This window comes from Pongo abelii, chromosome 17 (assembly GCF_028885655.2).
Source record: "Pongo abelii isolate AG06213 chromosome 17, NHGRI_mPonAbe1-v2.0_pri, whole genome shotgun sequence".
NCBI lineage: Eukaryota > Metazoa > Chordata > Mammalia > Primates > Hominidae > Pongo > Pongo abelii.
The window spans coordinates 65,033,887-65,056,280 of NC_072002.2; the positions used below are offsets into that span (position 1 = coordinate 65,033,887).

Genomic DNA, 22,394 nt, shown 5'->3' on the forward strand with positions numbered 1-22,394 from the left:
ACTGGTTTCTGAGAATCAGGATCCAGGCAGAATAGGAAACACAAATCAGGGAACCAGGACCGACCTGCAGCACAGGTGGTAACCACAGTTGCATTTCCAGTCAAGAGCAAGGTGGTAATACCTAAAAGCCAATTAAGAATGACACTGTGGTACTCCCATTCTAAAGTGGGGGTGAGCATAGAACACTTGAGCACATGCAACAAATCAGTACCTACGTCAAACTGACGTATAATAAGTACAACTAATGTGTATGCCCTCTTAAGGACGCAATTTACTGTAAATTAGCATTCTTTAATCATTTGTAAACCACCCACTTAGGATTTTGTATGTGGTACGTTTCTAAATACGAATTCCATTTCCTGAATTGCTGGTTCAGCTTTTCAGCCACGAAATAGTCTTTCTTCTCTTTTAATCATCTTTTAATAATTCTGTCATTTTGTGTTCTTTTCTAAAACGGTTCTTTCAGTTGCAGTTCAGTAAAATACTCATTTGCATTTACTAAGAGTTTACGTGGCCTGAAACAAAAGAAACAAATTAGGTGGTCGTCTCGGTTTCCTGGAGTGTCCAGAGGGGCGGTTCTTTGATCTTCGAGTCCAACGGGCTCCGGGCCCGCCCGTCGGTCTGGGCGGAACCACCCCCACCACACATCCTCCGGGAAGGCGGCAATGAAAACGCCTTGGGCCCGGAGTAGAGCTTGGGAAAATCGGCGCAGATTCGGGGCCGCCCGTTGGGGATTCCCAAGGTTGTGCAGCCCAGGGGGCCTCGTCGGAATTTCTGAGGCGATGGGGTAAACCGACCCTTGGCGACACCCGGCTGCACTCGAACGTCCTAGGTCGTCGAGCCCCGCCCTCACCCTGGGCGAGCTCCGAAATTTAACCCCAGTTCGGTTTTGCCTGTTTTACCACTATTTGAAGAGGGGACTCAGCTTCCCTCTGGACCTAGCCCAGGTACTGGGGTTTGCGCCAGACGGAGACCACGCCCCAGGGCGGCCAGGCCAGGGGTGATGGGTGACGGGCTGTGCCTCCAGGGCCCCGGTGGGTGACAGTGGCCGGGAACTACAGGCTTTCTCGCCCCGGCGCCCTCTGGCGGACCCACCAGCAGGTTGAAGGTGTCCGGCCAGTGCTGAGCACCAAGAGCCTCAGCCTTCAGCCAACCCCCCGCCCCCGCGGCCTAGGTAAGTGAATCGCTCAGGGTCCTTGGAAAGAAGTGACCTTGATCTTCCCACCCACTATCCCAGTTTCTCAGAGGCAGTCAACACTGTTCCCACCAAACCACTCCCAAAAGAAACACTAAGCATGTAAGTAAGTGGGACAATAAAAATTTAAAAATAATTTTAAAATAGAACAGCTTAGAGATAGAAACTAAATTATTTCCAATTCCTACTGTGCCCCAAACAAGGTTCACAAAAGGGCTGTCCTCCCAACAATTTTCTGAATTCTATATATTCAGCATTAAATTCCATGATAAAGTTGGAAATCCATTCACCATTTGTAATACATATTGATGCATTTAATAAAATTGCATGGGCCGTATCTTTTGCATTTCTGTATCCTAGTATTAAGTACAGTGCCTACCACAGGCCAGGTTCTCAATACTTGAATAAATGACACAAAAATAGCCAGGACCAGCAAGTTTTTTCTGGGTGGGCTTCATAGAATCTCTGCACTTGCTGGAATCACCATGAAATCCATGGTCTTCAGCTTTGCATTTTCAGCAACATAGTTATATTGAGTTATCCTCAGGTGGGCAGTGAGACCCTTGGGAGCGGATTCATGGTAGGGTGGCTTTGTAATGTGTCACCTTGGTGAGGCTGTGTTTCCCAGAACTCTCTTCCAGTAAGATGGGCCACAAGAGACATTTTGCTTGATAACCGGAGGGCGGAAGTGAAGCAGCAGCATATTGTTTTTACACGTGGAAGGCTGGTGCTGGGGCACCAGGCGCTGTTGCAGTTCACACGTTGCCATGTATCTGCTGGATCACCTCATTGGTGTGGGCAGTAGTCAGGCCTGCAGCCAGGCCTGCAGCTGCTCCACCTTCCCCAGGATCATCCCTTCAGCTTCTCTAATTCCTGGGCCAGATGCATATTTAACTCTGTGAGGAAGGGCACCAGCTTCTTCTGCAGGACACCCACATCATCGAAGCTGGAGGTGGTGAGAGACTGACATGGGTTCCAGGCCATCCTCGTGGGTTCCAGCTTGTGCTCGTGGGCTCCACTGTGTCCTCGGTCTCCCACACTTTACATCCATCTTCCCTTCCCGAGTGCCTGCCCTGCAGACTTCAAGCTCCAGCATTAGATGCAAAGACAACAGCCGTACAGAGACTGTTTAACCAGCTCCCACAATGGCATGCGGTCAGATCCCTATAATAAATCCCTTAAAATACATATATACATAATCTTTATCTTAGTGGTTCTGCTCCTCTGATTGTACCCTAACATACATGGTCGGCAGAAGCTTAACTCATGAGTCTAAATGTCAATCAAATAAATTTCATATAGATCATTGTCAAAATTACCAGAATACTGGGGTTGGGTGATTAGTTCCTGGGGGAAACAAGCAGTATCAGTCTATCCAGTCTTGACTAGGGCTGAACTAGTTAGGGTGGAATAAAGGAAGGGGTGGGGAAGGTGGCAGAGGCTGGACTGTATGAGATAGAACTGGGAAATGGCTAATCCATGTCTGAATTACTTAAAGCTGCAGGGCTGGGACTAGGGTAAGGCAAGGGAGGCACGCAGGATACAAAGTTTAAGGAGGCACTCACTCAGTCCTGGCCCTGTAAAGCTGGCTAACAAATTACAGGTCTAATCTTTTTGGCACTTTATGAATGAAGAATTGGAGAGAGTGAGGTAGGGCTGAGCCAAGACTGGCCCTTGGGCAGGACTCGAAGCAGGAATTCAGCCTCCTAGAACACATTCAGGCTGAGGGCAGGAGCCAAGCACAAAGGTCATCACAGGGCAGGAGATGCACATTGTCAGGAAAGATGAGCCAGGCTGGCAGCTTTAGTTAACAAAGACTGCTCTGGCTGAAGAGGGGGAGTCAGGGTAACAAGCAAAATGGACAGCAGCCAGTAGGGAGATACATCCTGTAGGGTTTGAGGAATCCTATGCAGCACCTGGGGTCTGCAGGAAACCCAGTTTCTGTATGAACAGATGCTCTGACAAGGTGACCCCATCTACATCGAGCCTTGGCACTCCCTAAACCATGCTAGAGACAGGAATGTAAGGGATTTATTATAGTAATTATAGTAATCTGTGTTTTCAAGGTCACCGAAAACTCCTGTTAGTGCATACACGATTACAGGTTACAGTTTAGTGGCTTAAAGAACAAGGGCTTTAAAAGCTGGGTTTGAGTCTAGGCTCTACTAACACCAGCTGTTCGACATTGGACAAATTAATGAGTCTCAGTTTTCCCATCCACATAAATGGGCAAAATCAATGTCTTCCCAAAAAGATTATTTTAAGGATTAAATAAACTGGGTCCACAGAGGAACACACCAAATAGCAGTTCCTTTCCTTATTTATTCAATTACATTTTCAATTGCTATCTCCCTGAGGAAGTATGTAGAGACACTGCCAGGTCTCATCCAGAAGCCACTTACAATTATTCATGAACATGGCTTGTTTAGGTTGTTTTGTGGTGGCTTTAATTATATTACCTTTCTCCAACCCAGCTCCCCCACCTTTAAAATCCAACTTCTCAGGCTCTTGGGGAGGAGAAGATGCACCAACTTTCTACTCTTTCTCTTCCTTTCCCGCTTACTTCTTCTAGAAGCTCAAAGTACTGTTAGGCCTGCTCTTCTGGTTTGGTGGTAGGTTTTTCCTCCTAGGGTTGATTCACACACAAGCCCTGGCAACCAATCTAGGGTCCAGCCCCTAGTAGATCAGTGTTGTCTCTCATAAAGCCAGTCTGCAAATATCACCTTGAATCCTACAGTCTGTAGAAGCCTCCAGTCTACTGCTTTCTAGCTCCAGGTTTTTTAAGGTCTTTGGACCTAGGGAAGAGGGAGCAGGTCTGTATGTTGAATGAGGTTTGCTATGTGCGCAATGGAGCATTACAAAACCATTTCCTACTATTCTGTGTCCTCCATCCACTTCCCCTTAATTATCCCTTATCTTTTTTTATATCTTCTAAAAACTACCATTATAGACAGCTTGTACATAGTCAGATTATAAGCTCCCTGAAGGTAGGTATCCTGTGTCTCCTGAAGGGTAAGCTTTGTAGGGCTCATTGTCCTCAATGCTGTGCACCCAACAGGAACTCAATCAATACTTCTGTAATTGGCCAAGTATAGATGAAAGGGTTTCTAGCCTGGTGGGCTGGTTTGTAGGAGCAAAGGAATCTAAGTGCTTAGGCCAATAGTTTACAACGCCAGTGTCTGGGGCTCTATGCAGGGTCTGTCAACATTCTGCAGGAGCCAGCATTCCTCTGTCCTCCCAACCACCCTAGTCCTTACAGGCATGTACCCTTTGTTCTATGCCAGGACTACAGGGACAGTTCTGCATGGCATCTGAAGTTAAAAACCTCAACAGGCTCAGGAAAGGCTCAAGAGATCCAGCCCAAGCCCTTCCACAGAGGCCGCTCCAGGAAGTGCAGGGCAACCAGAGATCACACAACTACGTGTGAACCCAGCTCACAAAGAGAGCTCGGAACCCAGATCTCCTGCCCATCCCACTGCCCAGGCAAGCGCAGCACCACTTCTCTGATACACGTTGCTCAATGTCAGGCAACAGCCCACCCAGAGGTCTCCTGGAGACTCCAAAGGCCTTCAAGACCGCAAATGATTATTCTCTGAATAAGAATTTATATATTAAAGCTGACCCCTATAGAAATTCCTTAGGAAAATAGGGACCAGACTCCCTATCTTTTTCTTTCAAATCTCATAACGGAGTACCAAGTCTTTCCCCTATCCCCAAAGGAGAGTCCTAACCTGGAATGTTATTGGGCTGGATCTCAGGAGAAATCTCTAGGGTCCTACACACATGCCCCTCATTAATTGTGATCAGCATAGTGGGTATGGGCCTTTACCTCCCACCACACCAAGCCAAACTGCTGGCTATACTTTCAAAACTCAGGGCCCACATCTGGCCAACGCCCACTCCTTCCCCACCCCTCACTGTGTGGGGCACACCTTGGCAACCAGACTGCTGTATCTCGGAAGCGGGTTCCACCCAGGCTGAAAATCTCCGTGATCTAGAGAAGAATTAACACCATAGGTCAATGTGGTTGTTGGGGCTACAGCAGGGTCAGGGCAGGGTGGGGCATCCCCAGCACTGACCACGGGTGTGCCAGCCCCTCCTGCCTCTTCCTCTGGGGCCAATTTGGAGGCAGAGTCATCCTTGTTCTCCTCCTTGTCCTCCTCAGGGTCAGGTGGCTCTTGCTTCACAGATGGCAGGCCTGGGTCTACTGCCTGGGAGAAGTAGGAAACAGGCAACCATTAGAAGGGCAGAGTTCACCTGAGGAAAGTCTATCAGCCAACCCCTCACTGTGCTGACAAATCCTACTTCCATTACATTTCAACACAGAAAGTCCATCTCTCTGCCTATCAACCTTTCCCATTCCCATTCCTCACTGACCTCCATTTTTCTGTTAGCTGGATAGCAAAGCGGGCAAAGCTAGTTGCCTGTGGGAGGTAGGGTGTCTGTTAGACAGGCGGGGTAATTCTGCAGAAACGTCGCAATCAGCACATCTATTGCTCTGCTCAAGAGAACCATCATGGCTCATCATCACTCTGCTTACAGACCACTCCTCTACGGCACCAACAGAACATCCATCACTGCCCCCACCTTGCTAGGGCAGCCAGGCACCAATACGGGAGAAGTCAGGACAGCTGTGCCTGGTGTCCACTCGTCCTGGGTATCCGCCTTCTCTTGCTTCACCTGGGGTAAGGCCACAACCCAACTCAGGCCAGAGCACTGGGCCTCCTGCGTGAGGGAGGATTGCAGCAGACTTGGTCTCAGCTCCCTGGCATGCGGCTGGGTGGGGCTGGGAAGGCAGGACAGGGTGGGGCCCTCACCTGCAACAGGGCTTCTGTGGAAGCTGCAACAGGGCCCGGCACCTGCACAGGACTGCTTGCGCCTTCCCGTAAAAACACAAGGTCAGTGCCAGGCGGGGGCAGCACAAAGCCACCACCTGCTTCCTGCTTCGTTGGAGCCTGGGTATGGTCTGGTTGGGCTGTGCGTGTAACCAAGGTGGGCTTCAAGGTAGGGCCAAGATGGTGCCGTCGGGCAGAGCTGGGCCTCTTTCGACGACGGTAAGGTGGGGGCGATCCTGCCCCATCCTCAGACTCTGACCAGACACTAGGCAGCAGCCGCTTCTATGAGGAAAGATAGGGTGTTATGGCTACCTGGTGTCCTGACCAATCACATCCACCCTGCCCGGCTCCACATGCCTGCTAATCTCCCATCAGTCCCAGCACGGAATCTGCTTACGTATGAGCCCTTCATCATTGAGCCTGCTAGTCTCCTATTAGCAACACCAATGCCACCTAGACTCATTAAGCCAAGCACAATGTCTGTTAATCCTCAACCAAAGCTACTGCCCCACCCACCCACCTACCAAGCCTGCCCACCACTTCCAGGCACTGGGGCACCTGGCCCAACCTATCCCGTCCACCTGACCCTTCCTGCCCCACCCACCATGGCAAACTGCAGGCATTGGCGCCAACGACACTTCTGGCGCTTCTGGTTGCTGCCCCCGAATTTGGGCTTGTCGCAGCAGAAGTCGCAGCGGCCACAGTCCATCCGCCGTAGGCAGGCTGCACAGGCCCCGCACTTGCGGTTCTGCCGGCGGTTCGTGTAGGGCTGCTGGGGTGGGGGGAATGGGTGGTGCTGTCAACTAGGACTAGGAGAGGCCATCCTCAACGCCTATTCCAGTGGTGGTCCTGGTGCTCCTCTAGCCCCATAAGAGGGAGCTACTTGCATACTAGTCTCAGCCTCCTGACTCCCCGCTAGTCACTCCTCAGCATTCACTAGTTCAACACTGGCCACTATCACTGTGCCAGCTGGCCTTTGATACCATTAGGACTGTGGCTGCTCCACTACAGTATCCACTGCTGTATTTCCTAGGCCACCACTAGCTACCAAGAAAATGTCTCTGACCCCCATTTCCAGCAACATTTTGATAACTCTCTATTAGCTCCCATCACTGTGCCTACTCTGTCTGCTCATCCTAGGTGAACCCCAGTCACTGTGCTAGCTGCTCCTCTGTCAATCTCCGCATCAGCTACCAGAGTGTTGGTATATGTGACATGAAGCACTGTCATGCACCTGCTGACCCCGTATTAGTCCTCCATTATCTACTCATCCCATCCTAGGACCCATTATTGTGCCTTGCTGTTCCCCAATAGGCTCATTCCAGCATTTGCTTCTTTGAAGTTAACCAAGCATCCTGAGAGTCTAGGCTTATCCAGGTAGGGTGGGGCCACTCACTAGCTCGTCCTCGTCTACACAGTAATAGATGAACTCGGCAGGTGGCGAGGGGGCCAGGGCTCTGGGGTGCTGTAGAGGCAAATGGGGTGGGGTCAGGGCAGGTACTGGGTAAGGTCAGGGTTGTGCCTTCCCTCCACCCACTGGGGCCTCACCGGCTCTGCGGGCTCTGGGGACTGTGATGGGGGTGGTGGAGGCAGTGGCTGGGCTCCGGGGCGCCGCCTGGCAGCCATCTTGGAGTCACAGCCTCCCTTGCGGCGGGCATGTTTACCCTGGGAAAGATCAGAAAGGGTGGTTTCAGCTTGGTGGCACCAGGCAGACACAGGAACTCCCCACCCGCTAAGTGCAGAAACCATGCATGGGACAGGCAGACAGAGGGTGGCGTGAGGCACTCACAGTTGGGGGAGCCACAGCCAGGGGAGTGCGTCGCTGACATCTCTGATGACGGCGACGCAGGCGGTGAGCAAGGTGCTGGCAGACAGGGACAGGTAGGCGGGGCCAGAAAGGCGAGCATAGGGTTAGGCAGAAAAGAAAGACATGAGGTAGGCAAGGCCAGGTTGAAAGGAAGCAGAGGCAGCGACGATTTTAACAGCAGAATGAGCTCTGCTCCCTCCAGCCCGACTTACCCGTAGGCAACGTCGCTGGACACATTTCCACTGGCGCCTGAGACCAGGGCGGGGAGGGCGAAGGCAGATGGGGCAACGGCCACAATCCTCTTGGGTCTGACAGCCCCGGCATACTCCACACCCTCGGCTCTGTTGGTGGGGGGCAGGTGGGAGCAGAGGCATGAAGCATGGGGCCAAGCCCATGAAGGCCAGGGGCCGAGGTGAGCCTTGGGCTCTTTCCACTTGCCCGACTCACCCTTTCCACAATCCGGAGGCAGCGTCTCCGTTCACACTTGCAGAACAGCCCCGATGCCACATCATGGGGCAGCTGCAGGAGGCAGGTGGAGCAGGCCCCACAGTCTTCTGTTACCTGGCAGGCTGCACACTCCCCACAGCCCACACGCTGCCAGGAATGGTAGGGACGAGATCACGGGCCTGCTCCAGAAGCACTGGTCCTCCCATGTCTACTGACCCTACATCAGCTCGCATCACCATGAATTTTAGTCCCCCATTAGCCTCATGACTGTATCTGAGAAGGTCTGGTTAGTCACCATCACTGAGGCCATTAGTATGTCTACTGGTCCCCTGTTAACTTCATCACTGTGTCTACTGATGCACTAATGGTAATGGGAATTAATTACCCCATTAATTCCCATTATTGTGTCTGCTGACCTATGGACAGCACCCTATAAAATGACTCTTCATCCTGTGGACCCATCATCATCCCTTCAGACTCTACCAGCTCCATCACATCCTGCTCCCACTGCAGAGTTGTGAAGAGGAAGCAGGTTGTGCTTACCTTAAACATTCTCTGTTCCCGGTTGAAGGCAATTCTCTGTGCTGTGGGGAGGAAGAAGGAAGAAGAAAAGTGGAAAGGAAGCAACAGACATCTGACTTCACTCACTGCCTGTGCCCTGACTTCCACTATTCGACCTCTACCTATGCCTGCTATCTCCAATATCCAACCTCCAACCATGCTAGTAGCCTCCATCCTGACATCCACATTCAACCCCCAGCCTAGCATGACATTGAACCTGCTCCAGTTCCTATCTCCCGATGCCCCATCCTCTGGAGGCCACTCACCTCGACAGTCTTTGCACAATGTTTTGAGCCGCTGCCTTTGGGTGCCATCCCCTGAGAAGCTGATTCCACAGTTCTCACAGCACCTGGGATAGGAAAGGCAGGTGTGGGGCTCCAAGAGCACCCCCAATCACAACCCTCACCCATCTGGCTCACCTTAGACCAACACTCACCCAGGAGCAGGAAATGAAGCTGGGGCTGTGTCAGTGTCAGCCTTGGTCTCATCCCTCGGGGCCTCCTTCCTGACCTCACCACTCTGGGGTCCAACCTGACGTTTCCGAGTCTTGGCTGGCCTTGAAGGCTTCTTTCGCTTCTTGCTGGCAACCGCCACGGGATGGGCCTGGAAAGTAAGAGAAGGAGGAATATGGGTCAGTGGGTGGGTGTTGGGTGGCACATCCACACCTAGCTAGGCGTCTCATGTTGTGAAGTACCTTGGGGGCTGGATAGCACAAGATGCCTTGTTTGAAGTCGAAGAGGGTGAGATCACACGCAGGGCCCAGGTATCGAGTCAGCTCAACTTTGCTTCGGATCCTGTCTCCTGTGGGGCTAGGGATGGGCCATGATGGGTTAGCACCCAGGTGGAGCCAATGCCATTTCACCCATACAACCTTCTGACAGGGCTGGCAAGATACAGGAGGCAGCCTGGAATTGGCTTGTGAGCCCTGCCCAGCCCCATCTCAACTAACCTTGAAAGCATAAAAAAATTAATCTAAATACCAACACATACAGAAACATTAGAAACAATATAAATGTAAACAGATGAACAGATTTACAACATATAATACTAGTAATACTGGAACTATTTCATGTAAGTAAAAATAAACACAAATATATTAAATAACATATAAATGTTAGCATTATGTACCAAGTATATAATCAAGTAAAGAAAACACAAATATGTTTCAAAAACATATAAACAAATGCAACTACACACAAATTAAAGTATAAGTAATTGATTTGGGGACCCCCATGGGTTTCTTGCATTTTTGTATGCCCTGCAAGAGAGACAACAATTGCCCTTTTTGATAAACTATCTTTCCAAGGATGTTTGTAAAGCAAACAACCTTGGAAGATAAGAGATAGGGTCTCCTTCCATGGTAAAGGGAAAGCATACTTACTGTCTTAATATTAAAAAAAAAACTTGATTCTCTAAGCTCAGGGTTCTTTTCCTATAATAATACAACCCTCTTCATGTCATGCTGTAGGAATTGGGATTCAGAAACTGGCACAAAAATAGTAATATAGTAATTCCCCCTCCCGTGCAGGAGATACATCCCAAGTTCCCCAGTGGATGCCTGAAACCGTGGATAGTACCAAACCCTAATGTAATATGTACTGTGTTTTTTCTATCTGATAACTGAGATGGTTACTGTGTGACTAACAGGCAGGTTGTGTATAGAACATGGATATGGATACGGATATGGACAAAGAGATGATTCACCTCCTGAGCAGGACTGAGCGGGATGGTGTGAGATTTCATCACGCTACTCAAACGGCACACAATTCAAAACTAATGAATTATTTCTAAAATTTTCCATTTAATATTTCTGGATGGTGGTTGACTGCAGGTAACTAAAGCTGTGGAAAATGAAATTGCAGATAAGGGGGAGACTACTGTATTCTAGATCCTGCAACTGTTGTAATAAACTGTCTTTGATCTGTAACCCAGGAGTCTTATCCCTCCTACCAGCATCTACAAAATTCTGACAAATTCACTATTATCTTGTCCTAAGAATGAAATCTCGGGTCCTTTATTCTTGACAATTGCACTTTTAAGTTTTGAAAGTTTTATACAAGTACATAAATATGTGAATAAATTATAACTAAATATAAACAAAAAGTAATTTGTAATTTGATATTTACCTGTAAAGATAGCAACTTAGATTTAAAAAATCAGAAGGAATATAGAAACTTAATAATTAATCTTTCTTAAACACATGTAAATGCTTATAAACATCTATGCTGACTCTCATTAGTTATGGTAAGTTACGTTCTACAAAGCTGCCATGAACATTGAATACAAAACCATTGCTCCTAGAAGAAATACAGGGTTAGGTTCCTGAAAGCATCTGAACTTTTGTTTTGTGTGTGTTTCTGTTTAAACACACATTACTTAATATATATTTTTTTTACAAATGATTATTTGCATGGTCTTTGAATGACTCAAACCAGGGGCTTTAGAGGCCGTATGTGTTCTGTAAGGTTTTTTGCCAATATTCTTGTTTAACAAGCCAATCTCATTGACATTGAAAACCACTCTTCTACACAATCCCTTTCCTGTACAACACTTAACAGGTATTTTTAAAATTCTTTGGAAGACTCCTGATCAGCAGAAACTGCATTGCATGCAGGTTTAACATTTTTCATGCCATGTCGCCTTTTGAAATGTGCAAGTCAGCCAGCACTAGCTGATATAACCTTAATATTTTCCTAACCCAGGGTAACATGGCTTTGGCTTTCCTCAACAATGCTGTCAACTATGCTTTATTGATCGTCATTTCATGAACCCACCAATGTAGCTGCTTTCTCATCTCTTACATAGCTTCAAGACTATAAATGCTTTCTGTACTTTCTGAAGCAGCTTTGTGCACATATAGGCAAATTTCCTTCTTTTTCTGGTTGTATCATAATTCTGATGCATAACATTGAACTTAGAGCCAACAGCATTGTAACTCAGATAACTAAAAAGGTTTATCTGCCTTGTATTTTCTCCGTAAAGCACGACATAGTCTTCTCACACTCAGAACACTAAACAGCACCTCAGCACTATGCTTGGGGACCATTTTAAAAAGCAAAATCACCAAAAAGTACAAAAATTAGAAAAATGTGACACTAAACAGACCACGAAAAGGACACCTGTTTACAGTATTAAAAGGGCTCCTTCAGCCTCAGCTAGAAACACATGCACTGAGTGACAGTTTTTCACTGCTCTGTACATATCCTTGAATAATCACAAATGCGCTGTGAGTAGTGACTTTTAAGTTACAAATAAATTTTATTAAGTAGGTGAAATTGCAAACATAAAATCTGCTAATCAGGATTAACTGTATGTGCATAATTTAAACTTCATCCATAAATTTAACCACACCATTTGATTTTACCAGAATCAGGCTGTACCCCACTCCTGACTCTGCCCACTACCCACCCAGTACCTCTGGTAATAGGTGTCTGAGCGTCCACAGGTGGCCCCTGACTTGCGAAAGACTTCACGGCGCTTCCAGCCAGGGCCCAGGGCCGGGCAGTCCAGCCAGTCCTCAGCCATGGAGGCCACAGGAAGCAGCAGTAGCCTGAAAGGGGGTGGAAGGGATGAGGGAAACTGAGGCTCTAGGAAGGGACGAAACTGTGCCCCAGGCCACACAAATCACTGGTATCCATTAGTGCTTGCCCAAGACCTAGGACCTGCCACAGGCAACCAGCCCACATATGGAAAAGAAACCCCTCATACTCTCACCCCATTCTTTCCTATTCTGGGCCTAGGAGTTCGTCATTCCTCAACGCAAGGATCCCTGTTTCTTATTCTCAGTGTCCTAATCCTCTATCCTCAGACTGACAACCCCATTTCTCCTCACTGCCAATCCAGAAACTTTTCATCCTTCCCCCTCATTCCTCCCTGTCACTGACCTAAGGGCCTCTATCCCTCTATTTTATCACCCCAAGACCCCCATAGTCCCCATCCTCAGCCCCGAAGGGCCCCATTTCTCTTGCCCTCACTACTTGACTTCAGTAGTCTCTCATTCCCCACTTCCTTGACCCAGGAGTTCCTAATTTCCCTCCTTCAGTGTTTTAACCACTCCATTCCTTCTCTGCCTGATGTCCTCTTATCCTGCTACCTCAGTGTTACAACCTCGACTTCCTCTGCGAGACACAACTGCTCCAACCCATAGCCTGAACAGCCCCTCACCTTTTCCATTCCTGACACTGGAAGCCCCTCATGCCTCCCCTTCCTTAGCCCAAGAGCTCCCCCCTTATTTTTCTTCTCCTTCAATGTTCTGACCCACAATTTCTCTCTAGTCTGAGCCCCCAAACCTTCCTCTACAGCCAGAAAGTTCCCCACTTCTCCTCCTTACTGTTCTCATCCTCCATTCCTCCCTTATCATCCTGAGAGACCCTAATTTCTCCCCTCAGCATTCCGAACCCTCCTCCATTCTCTCTGTTCTTGTCCCGGGATCATGCCATCCCTAACTGTCAGCGTTCTGATCCCCTACTGCTCCTCGTCCTCTATATGGGGCCTCCTATTCCTCCCTTTCAGCATTCCAAAGCCTCCATTTCTCCTGTCATCAGCCTGAGGGCCCCTCATTTCTCCCTCTCAGAGTTCTGAACCCCCATTTCTCTCTCAACTTCAGATGCCCCGATGTCTCCCTTTAGCGTTCTGATCTCCACCATTCCTCTCCGTCCTCGTCCCAGGATCCCGACACTCCTACCTGTCAAGAGTTCTGAGCTCCATTCCTTCCCGTCCTCAGCCTAAATTCCCCGATTTCTCCTTGTCAGTATTCCGACGCCGCCATTCCTCCCCCTCATCGGCCTGAGGGCCCTTCATTCCTCCCCGTCAGCGTTCTGAGCCACAATTCCTTCCCATCCTCCGCCTGAGCGCTCTCCACGTCCAGCCCCGAGGCTGTCTCACCAGTTTGGCACCAGGCCGGTATCTTCTGCCACTCTAGGCCCGTGGACCCATGGCTAGGGTCCCTGCTGCGCCTCCCGCCTCGCCCTCCTCCCCTTCCTCCCCTTCCTCCTCCTCCGCGGCCGCCTCCTCTGAAGCAGTAGCTGTCGCCTCCGCGGCTGTTCGTTGCTCCCGGAACCGGATGTCCGCTGCCTGCCTCTCGGGCTCTGCCTCTCGCTAAGCACCTGCGCACTATTGCCTCGACGTCGCGTGCCCTTAATAGGGAGGCTCCCGCGCCTACGGGCTGGCGCTCCGCAGCGGTGCGCGCGCCCCCCTGCCGAGAACCAGTTGCATCTGCGTGCTGACGTTCAACGACAGTTCGCGCCCCTTCGGGGGACTGGCAGTCGCGGCTCTCCTCGCTGCCCATCTAGCTGGCTCATGCGCTTTCCAGCCTCAACCTGAAGGGAAGTGGTCGGGGAGGGCTTGCGCCTGCGCCCTCCCTTCCCTCCCGCGGTCTCCACAGCGGATACTGACCGCGGCAAGGAAGCTGCTTCGCGCCTGCGCCCTCCCTGGCCCAGCCGGCGCTCTCCTTTCCCACCTCTCGCTGGGGTCTGTCCTGTGCTCGCGGGTCCCTCCGAACATCAACCGCAGGGCGGTCGTATCCCGCTCCCTCCTCCCCGCCAAACGGCTGCGGGAGCGCGCGGGGCGGGGAAAGGGGCGGTGCCGCACTGCAGGTAAATTGAGGCACGCGGGAGGGCGCGCCCCTGCAGGAGGCGGATCCCCAACGTGGGGCTTGTGGGCAAAAGGCGGGGTCTGGCGTCCACAGCGGACGACAGCTCTGGGTGGGAGACAGGAGCATGCGTGGGCGGTGTCACCACACTGAATGCGCGCTGCCACCACACTGAATGCGCGCTGCGTAGACCCTCTGCCCGTGGGAGGCTGGGAATGTGGGCCCCTGGGCTCTCCCGGGGTGCAGGCCCCCCCCCATCTTATCCAGAAGTCTGGAACAGTTGCAACCGCAGCAATGTGGAGACAGCTTCCTTGGTTTCTTCAAAATTTTATTAACAAAACCCAGGGAGAGGAGACAAGGATGAGTGGACTCCACAGCCCCACCAGGCACTGAACATGTCGACGGGGACAGACCCTCTGATAAAGGCAGATGGGCGGTCAACCGGTGGATGGGCACAGGGAGAACCGGAGAAACAGATGAGTGGAGGAACGGACACACGGGCACCGGGCGGCTCCCCCATCTGGAATGCAGGGTGTGAGGGGTCCGGGCCAGGAGGCTTAGCGGTCGGCACTGGAGCGCAGGTCGGTAGTGAGGGGATCGTGCTGGATCGTCTGGTGCAGCATCAGGGCCAGCAATCCCGCGCGGTTTGTCATGGCTGTGCGCACATTGCGCTCCTGCTCAAACAGCTCGTCCAGCTTGTACCACTGCCAAGGGAGCGGCAGGAGTCCTAAGCAGGAACACCTGCAGCCCCGCCTGCCCTCGGCCACGTCCGACATGGAAACCTACCACATGCAGCACCGAAACCGCAAAGAAACCTACCACACGCACGCGCTCCAAGTCCACTTCCGCACGACGCAGCTTCTCCCAGCAGTAATGGCGATTGCACTGGCGCTTGGGCAGGCGGCAGAAGTCACCCGTGAGCTCAAAGACATCACGTACAAGGGGGCACCCGCATACCTCGTCAGCTGGCACCTGCAAGGAGGCCGGGTTGGGGGGATGAATAGCGGTGATAAGGAAGAATAGGAATGGGGGCTCAAGGAGGGAGAAGGAAAAGAATGGAGGGTTCAGGGAACGGTGGGGAGGCATGGAAAAGGAGGAATGGAGGGTGAAGCAGCAGGGAAGCTGAGAGGAAAAAGTGAAGGAAAGGTGAGGTGAGGAAGGAAGGGATGAATGTGGGACAGCGAGGCAGGGAGGAGGGGCAAAATGGGAGGAGCTGAGGGAAAACCTTACTTTGGGGTCCCGTGAGTGCTCGGGGCACAGCACCTGGAGCCGCTTACAGTATGTTTTGCTCTGAGGATTATACACATCACAGAAGAGTCGTGTGGCCCTGGGGATTTGGAGTACAGACGGTAGTAGAGGGAGGGAAGGGAGGTCCACCTGTCCTGGCCAGTGCCCGTATCCTGCCCCAGCTCCACACACATCCCACTTCTGACCCCCACCTTAACCCCCCACCTCTCACTCTGCGTGGCACCCTCACTTACCCTTCAATGCGTGTGGGGTACATGGACCCAAAGGACGTCTGGCTCTCATACTGGAGGGATGAGCACAAATGGAGGGAACTGTGGATGTGCACTGCATGCCCTCCCAAGACACCACCCAGACAACAAATCTGTCCCCCACTGGCCCACCGATGTTCCCACATGGTCCGCCCCCTCAGTCTGACACCCCAACCTTGGCGTAGCAGCGCTCCATGTGGCGCAAAGCAACACGTGGGTTGATGGGGTGCCCACAGGAAACACAGAAGATCTGCAGGTCTGTGTCATCACTGTCACCCTCGTTACTCTGCATGGAATGGAAGGAACAATAAGGCTGGGAAGGACAAAGTACTGGCCCTGCCCTGCTGCACCCCTGCTTGCTCACCTCCTCATCCTCGCGCACAGCCTGCTGCTTGGCACGTAGAATGATGGCCTCAAGCTCATGGAATCGGCGTTCCATTTCCTGAAGGCGAGTGCGGGCACTCTGCTGCTCTCGGCGAATGCGTTCGAGCAGCTTCTTGCCGTGCTCTTCAGCAATGCAAGGGCTCTGCTGCCACTGCTGGATGCGCTGGGGGAGGATCTCGTAGATGCGGCTGCAGGAAAGGTAGCAAGCAACAGAATGAGTGAGGTGATCAGTAAGTGAGAATGGCAAAATAGATGCAAATAGCGAAAGGAGAAGTAAATAGGTGACTGGCGGAATGGTGGCTGGATGGACACACGGGCAGGTGGGTGGGTAAGTGGATAGGTGAGTGGGTAGTGGCTGTTTGGTGACTGAATGGTGGATAGCTGATTGACTGGTAGACATACAGAAGGTTGTGGTGAGGCCCTACCATGCACTTCCTGACTCCCTTGAACCCCTCAGGAATGACTCACTTGGCTGCCAGCTTCATGCCACAATCATCTGAGCAATACTTGGAGCTGGGCTGGGCGGGGCGCACACAGCCGGGCCCCAGGCACTGGGGCAGCGACGCAGGGTCCTTGGCATCAGCCCTCTCTGGGTGTTTCCATTTATCCTTGTGCTTCTGCTTCTGCCGATGCCGCTTGTATCGCTCCTCCTTCTGTTGAGCAAGACAAGTCAGGTCAGGGTGGAGTCAAAGTCAGCCCCAGACCCCAGACCCCTGCTCCATTCTAGCCCTTTCTGGCTCTTGCCCCATTCAGCCTCTGACTTCTGCCTCTCCCTCAACCCCACCCTCTGCCTTTCCACATCCATTTTACCCTCTCCATCACCTTCTTCTCAGACTTCTTCTCCCGACGCTTCACATGCTTCACTTTCACTGCCCTCTTCCGCAGCGCGGGGTCCAGGAATGGGGACTCTTCTGTGTCGCTCATCCAGGGCTGCAAGCAGGGCATGCACTGACCCACCTGCCCCACTCACGACAACCCCACCACCTACTCATGTCCCATATCAGCCTTCTATACCCTCTGTCTCCTCATGAGGGATACTCTCTGCTTCTGTAACCTCCACCCTTACACCAGTGGATGCTCCTGTCTGCTCACCAGGCCGTGGTCATCAAAGGCCCCTGCACAGAAGTCCTGATACAGGTCAGGATCCAGAGGTAGGTCCTCATCTGAGAGTGGCTCAGGTGTGGCTGTAGCCTCAGGAGGCTCCTTGACTGCTGATGACGCCACTGCCCCCTCATCTTCACGGATGCGCCCTAACTTCTGTGATGGCTGTGGCTGCTGTTGGGTGGGCAGTGGCCGGCGGGGCCTTGGCAGGGACTCTGAGGGCGTCACTGGTGAGAGCTGCGGGGCAGAATCTCAGGACTGGCCCTGACCGCCCTGCCCGAATGCCCCGCCCCACCCTGGGGGGCTGGACTCACCGAGGAAGGGAAGTACTTGTACGATTCCTGTGCCGGCAGGAGGAAGGCCCAAGTCAGCCCCAGGTGGATGGAGGGTGGCCTTGCCCTAGCCCTACCCACCTGGCCTGGCCTTACCTCCCCAGACACACCTCCCCACTAGCCCTCATTGCCAGGAATGCTCAGCCCTGCCTGATCTGTACTGACATGCATGACCACTTAGAAACACCTGGCCCCACTCTGTCTACCCAGGGTTGGTGGGGGTGTTCTGCCAGCCCAGCATACCAGGTCATGCCCCATTCATCTGGACATGACAGGCCCCTTCCCACCTGTCTAGATACAGTCAGGCCCAATCCCACCTGGCCTATCCATGCCTAGACTTAACTAACCATGCATGGACCCACCAGCTCTCCCACACTTGACCCTACCCAGCTCTGTCCATGCTCACCCGGGCCCGCAGCTGGCACTGGCGCAGCCGGCACTTCTGCCGGATCTTGTTGGGGCCCCCAAACTTCTTCATGTCCCGACAGAAGTCACAGTGACCACAGTCCTCAGTGCGCCGACATGCCTCACACTCACCACACATGCGGGCTGACCGTTTGATCTGCTGCTGCTGCTGGTGATGCTGGAGGAGGGGGCCCAAAACAGAAATCATGGACCCAGGCAAGGCTGAAACGGAACCACTTTACACATCCACTCACTTTATGCAGCCACTCACCTGGCTGGGTGTGGCCACCAAGGGCTGCGGAGAGGATTTGTGGGGCGAAGCAGAGCCCCGAGCAAGCATGGCCCCAACCCCTGTCCCTGACCCTGCCCGGCGCTGCAGGTCTGGATCGGGGACAGGCCTCTTGCGCCCTCCACCCTCATCCCGGGGCTCACTGCTGTCCCGCTCATTGCCATCCCGCTCCCGTGACTTCTTGTGCCGATAGCGAATCTCTAGCTTGGGGTCCTTCTCTGTGGGGCAGAGAGTAGGGCCAAAGTGAGTGAGCACTGGAGGGCTTGAATGGTCCCAAAACCTTTCTTCCTCTTCCCTCCCTTACTGCCCCACCCACCTACTTTGTCCAGGGCAGAGCTGCCTCTTCCTGTGGGATCTTCTATTACCACTTGCAATGGAGCCCCCATTCCAGCTCACCACGGACGTGTATCACTAATCCCCATGACCCCCCATTGTGGCTCTTCCTCCTCCCTTGAAGCCCCACCTGCCTTCCCTGTCCATCCATGGCCCTCACCTCTGCACTCCCGACAGTACCACTCCCGGATGGCCTTGGCCATCTTCTCAGTGATCCGGATGCAGTCCCCATGGAACCACTCATTGCAGTTGTCACACCCGCTGCAGAGGATGGGGCAGGCGGTGGAGATGTGAGGGGCGCAGCCCATCGGCCTCACCCCATCCTGCCAGTGTCAGCCCCGCCCATCTCTCCCGGGCTCACATCATGAAGCAGTTTATGTCCGGTTTGCGGCAGATGCAGTAGATGGGCGCATTCTCCCCATTCTCCGACTTGCTGTCCTCCCCGGCATCTGGAGGCTCTGGGTCTGAACCATCTCCCTCCTGCAGGACACCCCCATTACGGATCCTTAAACAGCCCCCACCGTGGCGGCTCATCCCCCCCATTACAGCTCCACCATGGTCAGCAGGGATCCCCACTCTGCCTGCAGATTTCACATCGGGGCCCCCAAAAAACCTCTCCATCACAGTCCCCACTGACCCCATCCCTTCCTCTGACATCCTGTTACTCTGCTCCATACTTCCCATCACGCACCCACCGACACCCGCTCCCTGCGTCCACACTCGCTAATGGGTCATGGCGACCCTCCATCGTGGCGCCTCACAGACCCCGCGTAACTCACTGCGGACTTCCCATCGCGGTTCTCCACGCACCCCTCCCTGTTTACCTCATAGACCCACCTGGCACCCGCACCCACCCCCAGTCGCGGCTGTCCACGGATACCCGGACACGGACTCCTCGTCACGGCTCACTACAGACCACCCAATGTGACTCCTTACAATCCCCTTATCCCTCTGCCCAAAGAACCCCCGATCATGGTTTCCCACGGAACTGCCACACGGAGTCCCCACTAAACTTCTATTAAGGAGCCCCCCACCGTGGCTCACCATAGAACTCCCAGATGGTTCATCATTCTGCCCATAGACTCCCGCCGTTCAGTCCACAGACTCCGGTTATGGCTCACCACAGACCCCTGAGTCGGCCGACAGACCCCACTGTTGCCAACCGACCGACCTCCACCGCCGAACCCCTCCCTGGACCCGGTGCTTACCATATCTCCGCTCCCGGCGCACTCCCTCACGACCCCCGCCAGCGACCCGCGAACCTGCACAGACTACTCGGCGGCGTCCCAGGCGGTTGCAAAGGCGCCCACAACTACTTCCGCTTCTAGTCACGCCTCCCAGGCAGCGTACTCCTGTTGCGCAAGCCCCGTGCGTCGTCTCCGCCGCAAACCAGTAGGTCGCCGGCCTAGAGCCCCCAAGACCCCTCAGGCGCCGCCATCTTGATTATCGTATCCGTATGGTGGCCGAATCCATACGTTCGCCGGGAACATGGCCGCGCTCACATTGTGGCTTTCCCAAGGGCGCCGCCACCTTGTCAGTAGAGTCCGTACGGCGGCTGCTTTTACGGCCTCGACGTACAGGCAACATGGCTGCACCTACTCTGCGTGACTTCCTCATGGATGCCGTCATCTTGGAATCTGATTCCGTACGTGGGTCGAATTCCGTACGTTCCTAGGCGACACATGGCGGCGACCTAATTGCGGATTCTTCAAGGGCGCCGCCATCTTGGTGGTTGATTCCGTACATTGGCCGCTTGTCAGGAGAGAGGTTCACAGGTAAAACGACCTCTGCCGAAGCACTACCTGGATCAAGTTGTATTCATTCCTCCATTCAGTCTCTTTCCCCTTCCACATGTATTAATGGGGCGTCGGCAGGCTGTGTGCCTCGGGGGGCGGAGGAAACCAGTTCCTCTGTCGTCTCCGACTTCACCTGCCACCACTCTTTCCGGCTCTTACTCCTCCCACTTGTCATTCTTCTGCCAGGCTTGGCACGGTTCGGCTTCTATTTTATTTTTATTTAAAAACAATTCTTAAACTAATATCAAATCTTATTTTAGTTCTATAAGCTGCACAATAAGCCTAAACACAGTTTACTTATCCATTTCTTTATTGTTTAGCATTTAGAACATTTTCAAATATTATCTAAATAAAGTTGCAACGAACATTCTTAAACATAGATCTGTATGCTCATCCCTGATTATTTCTTGTGAAATGTGATATACAAATTTACAAATATACAAATGTGATATACCTACCAGGTGTCACTCTGGTTAACAGCTGTAATATGGAGCCTGGAAACCAGACTTTTTGTTTATTTATTTATTTATTTATTTATTTTTATTTTTATTTTATTTTTCTTTTTTTATATTTTTTTTTATTTTTTTAATTTATTTACTTATTTTTTGAGACGGAGTTTCGCTCTTGTTGCCCAGGCTGGAGTGCAATGGCGCGATCTCAGCTCACTGCAACCTCCGCCTCCCGGGTTCAAGCGATTATCCTGCCTCAGCCTTCCGAGTAGCTGGGATTACAGGCATGCATCACCACCCCCGGCTAATTTTTTTGTATGTTTAGTAGAGACGGGATTTCACCGTGTTGGCCAGGATGGTCTGGATCTCCCAACCTCAGGTGATACGCCCGCCTCGGCCTCCCAAAGTGCTGGGATTACAGGCGTGAACCACCGCGCCCGGCCCGCCTGGAAGCCATTCTATGGACTCCCTGCAAACTTGCAAAAAGGAAAACAAACAAACCAAAATTAAAACACAACAGGAACTTGCTTGGAACCCTTGAATTGGTCCAAACTGCAATGACCACACCGTCCTGGAAACCAGCTATATTTCACCAGCGTTGCGTCTCCTGAACAGCAACCAATGAACTATGGACTGGTGCTAGCCAGCCGCCTCCACCAATAATAATTTCTTTAAAAGAACTTGTGTAATCACCCTTAGCTTCCTTTTTCTTTTTCTTAAAAACTCCTTCTCCCCTTCCTATCTTTGGAGTACAATTTGACTTCGAGCTGTATCTGTGTCTCCTGAATTGCAGTTCCTAATGCCCCAATAAACTCCTGCATTGCAGCTTGGTCTCTTGCCTCTTCTTAGTTGACTCTCCTTAGAGATAAAATTCTAAAAGTAGAATTACTTTGTAATTGGCTACAAATATTGTAAGACATGTTCAAATTTATAGGAGGCCATTGGTTTGGACAGAGCTCCTGCTCTAGGCCTCACCAAAATGGAGTCACTCAAGCTGAAGTTCCATGCCACCAAGCCAAAACTAAATTGTTAATCTGACCTTCCAAGAAATCAGGAGAAAGAGACAAAATAATAGCTAAATCCCCATAGAAGCCACGTTTAGCTTGAAAATCCCCTTTGCTTTAACCTTTATAAAAAAGCAACCTGAAGCAATCTGATGTTAACCAATCAACTTTAAAAAAAAATTGTTCTTTTTCCTTGCTCCCACCTTACAAAATTCACTGCTCTGCTATTTCCCAGGAGAAGCTCTCATTCTATTTTGTATAATGGGATCTGCCCCAATTCATGAATTGCAAGTAAAAGCCATTACATCTATAACTAAATTTGTTGTAATTTTGTCTTTTGATGGTTGATGCATATATTTCTACCAGCAGT

General features: G+C 51.7%; 2 protein-coding genes across 55 annotated transcripts; both read right to left on the reverse strand.

Annotated features, from left to right (window-relative positions):
- Window positions 1–30: 30 nt before the first annotated feature.
- On the reverse strand, window positions 31–13,933 carry MBD1 (methyl-CpG binding domain protein 1). 50 transcript variants are annotated; one of them, XM_054537901.2, is made up of 18 exons: window positions 13,530–13,723; window positions 12,261–12,395; window positions 9,540–9,654; window positions 9,282–9,448; window positions 9,112–9,194; window positions 8,828–8,868; window positions 8,285–8,431; window positions 8,050–8,178; window positions 7,820–7,894; window positions 7,579–7,695; window positions 7,427–7,495; window positions 6,635–6,802; window positions 6,013–6,312; window positions 5,783–5,920; window positions 5,275–5,406; window positions 5,128–5,189; window positions 3,919–3,990; window positions 2,061–2,372 (listed from the first exon to the last, which is right to left on the reverse strand). In XM_054537901.2, the coding sequence occupies exons 1-17, from the start codon at window positions 13,550–13,552 to the stop codon at window positions 3,951–3,953; spliced, it is 1,941 nt and encodes a 646-aa protein (XP_054393876.1). In that variant the 5' UTR covers window positions 13,553–13,723; the 3' UTR covers window positions 2,061–2,372; window positions 3,919–3,950. The 50 variants fall into 50 exon arrangements, with proteins under 50 accessions (XP_054393908.1, XP_063572966.1, XP_054393869.1 ...); XM_054537903.2 differs by having other exon boundaries at window positions 2,148–2,268; XM_054537902.2 differs by having other exon boundaries at window positions 2,156–2,275.
- Window positions 13,934–14,746: 813 nt separating this feature from the next.
- CXXC1 (CXXC finger protein 1) lies at window positions 14,747–20,937 on the reverse strand. 5 transcript variants are annotated; one of them, XM_054537935.1, is made up of 16 exons: window positions 20,038–20,937; window positions 19,820–19,905; window positions 19,137–19,255; window positions 18,936–19,036; window positions 18,425–18,660; window positions 18,155–18,331; window positions 17,731–17,757; window positions 17,408–17,653; window positions 17,138–17,245; window positions 16,784–16,968; window positions 16,296–16,503; window positions 16,107–16,217; window positions 15,917–15,966; window positions 15,666–15,762; window positions 15,255–15,407; window positions 14,747–15,139 (listed from the first exon to the last, which is right to left on the reverse strand). In XM_054537935.1, exons 2-16 carry the CDS (start codon window positions 19,820–19,822, stop codon window positions 14,993–14,995), a joined length of 1,968 nt encoding a protein of 655 aa, XP_054393910.1. In that variant the 5' UTR covers window positions 19,823–19,905; window positions 20,038–20,937; the 3' UTR covers window positions 14,747–14,992. The 5 variants fall into 5 exon arrangements, with proteins under 5 accessions (XP_054393910.1, XP_024091836.1, XP_024091835.1 ...); XM_024236068.2 differs by having other exon boundaries at window positions 17,126–17,245; XM_024236067.3 differs by having other exon boundaries at window positions 17,126–17,245; window positions 19,984–20,937.
- Window positions 20,938–22,394: the final 1,457 nt, after the last annotated feature.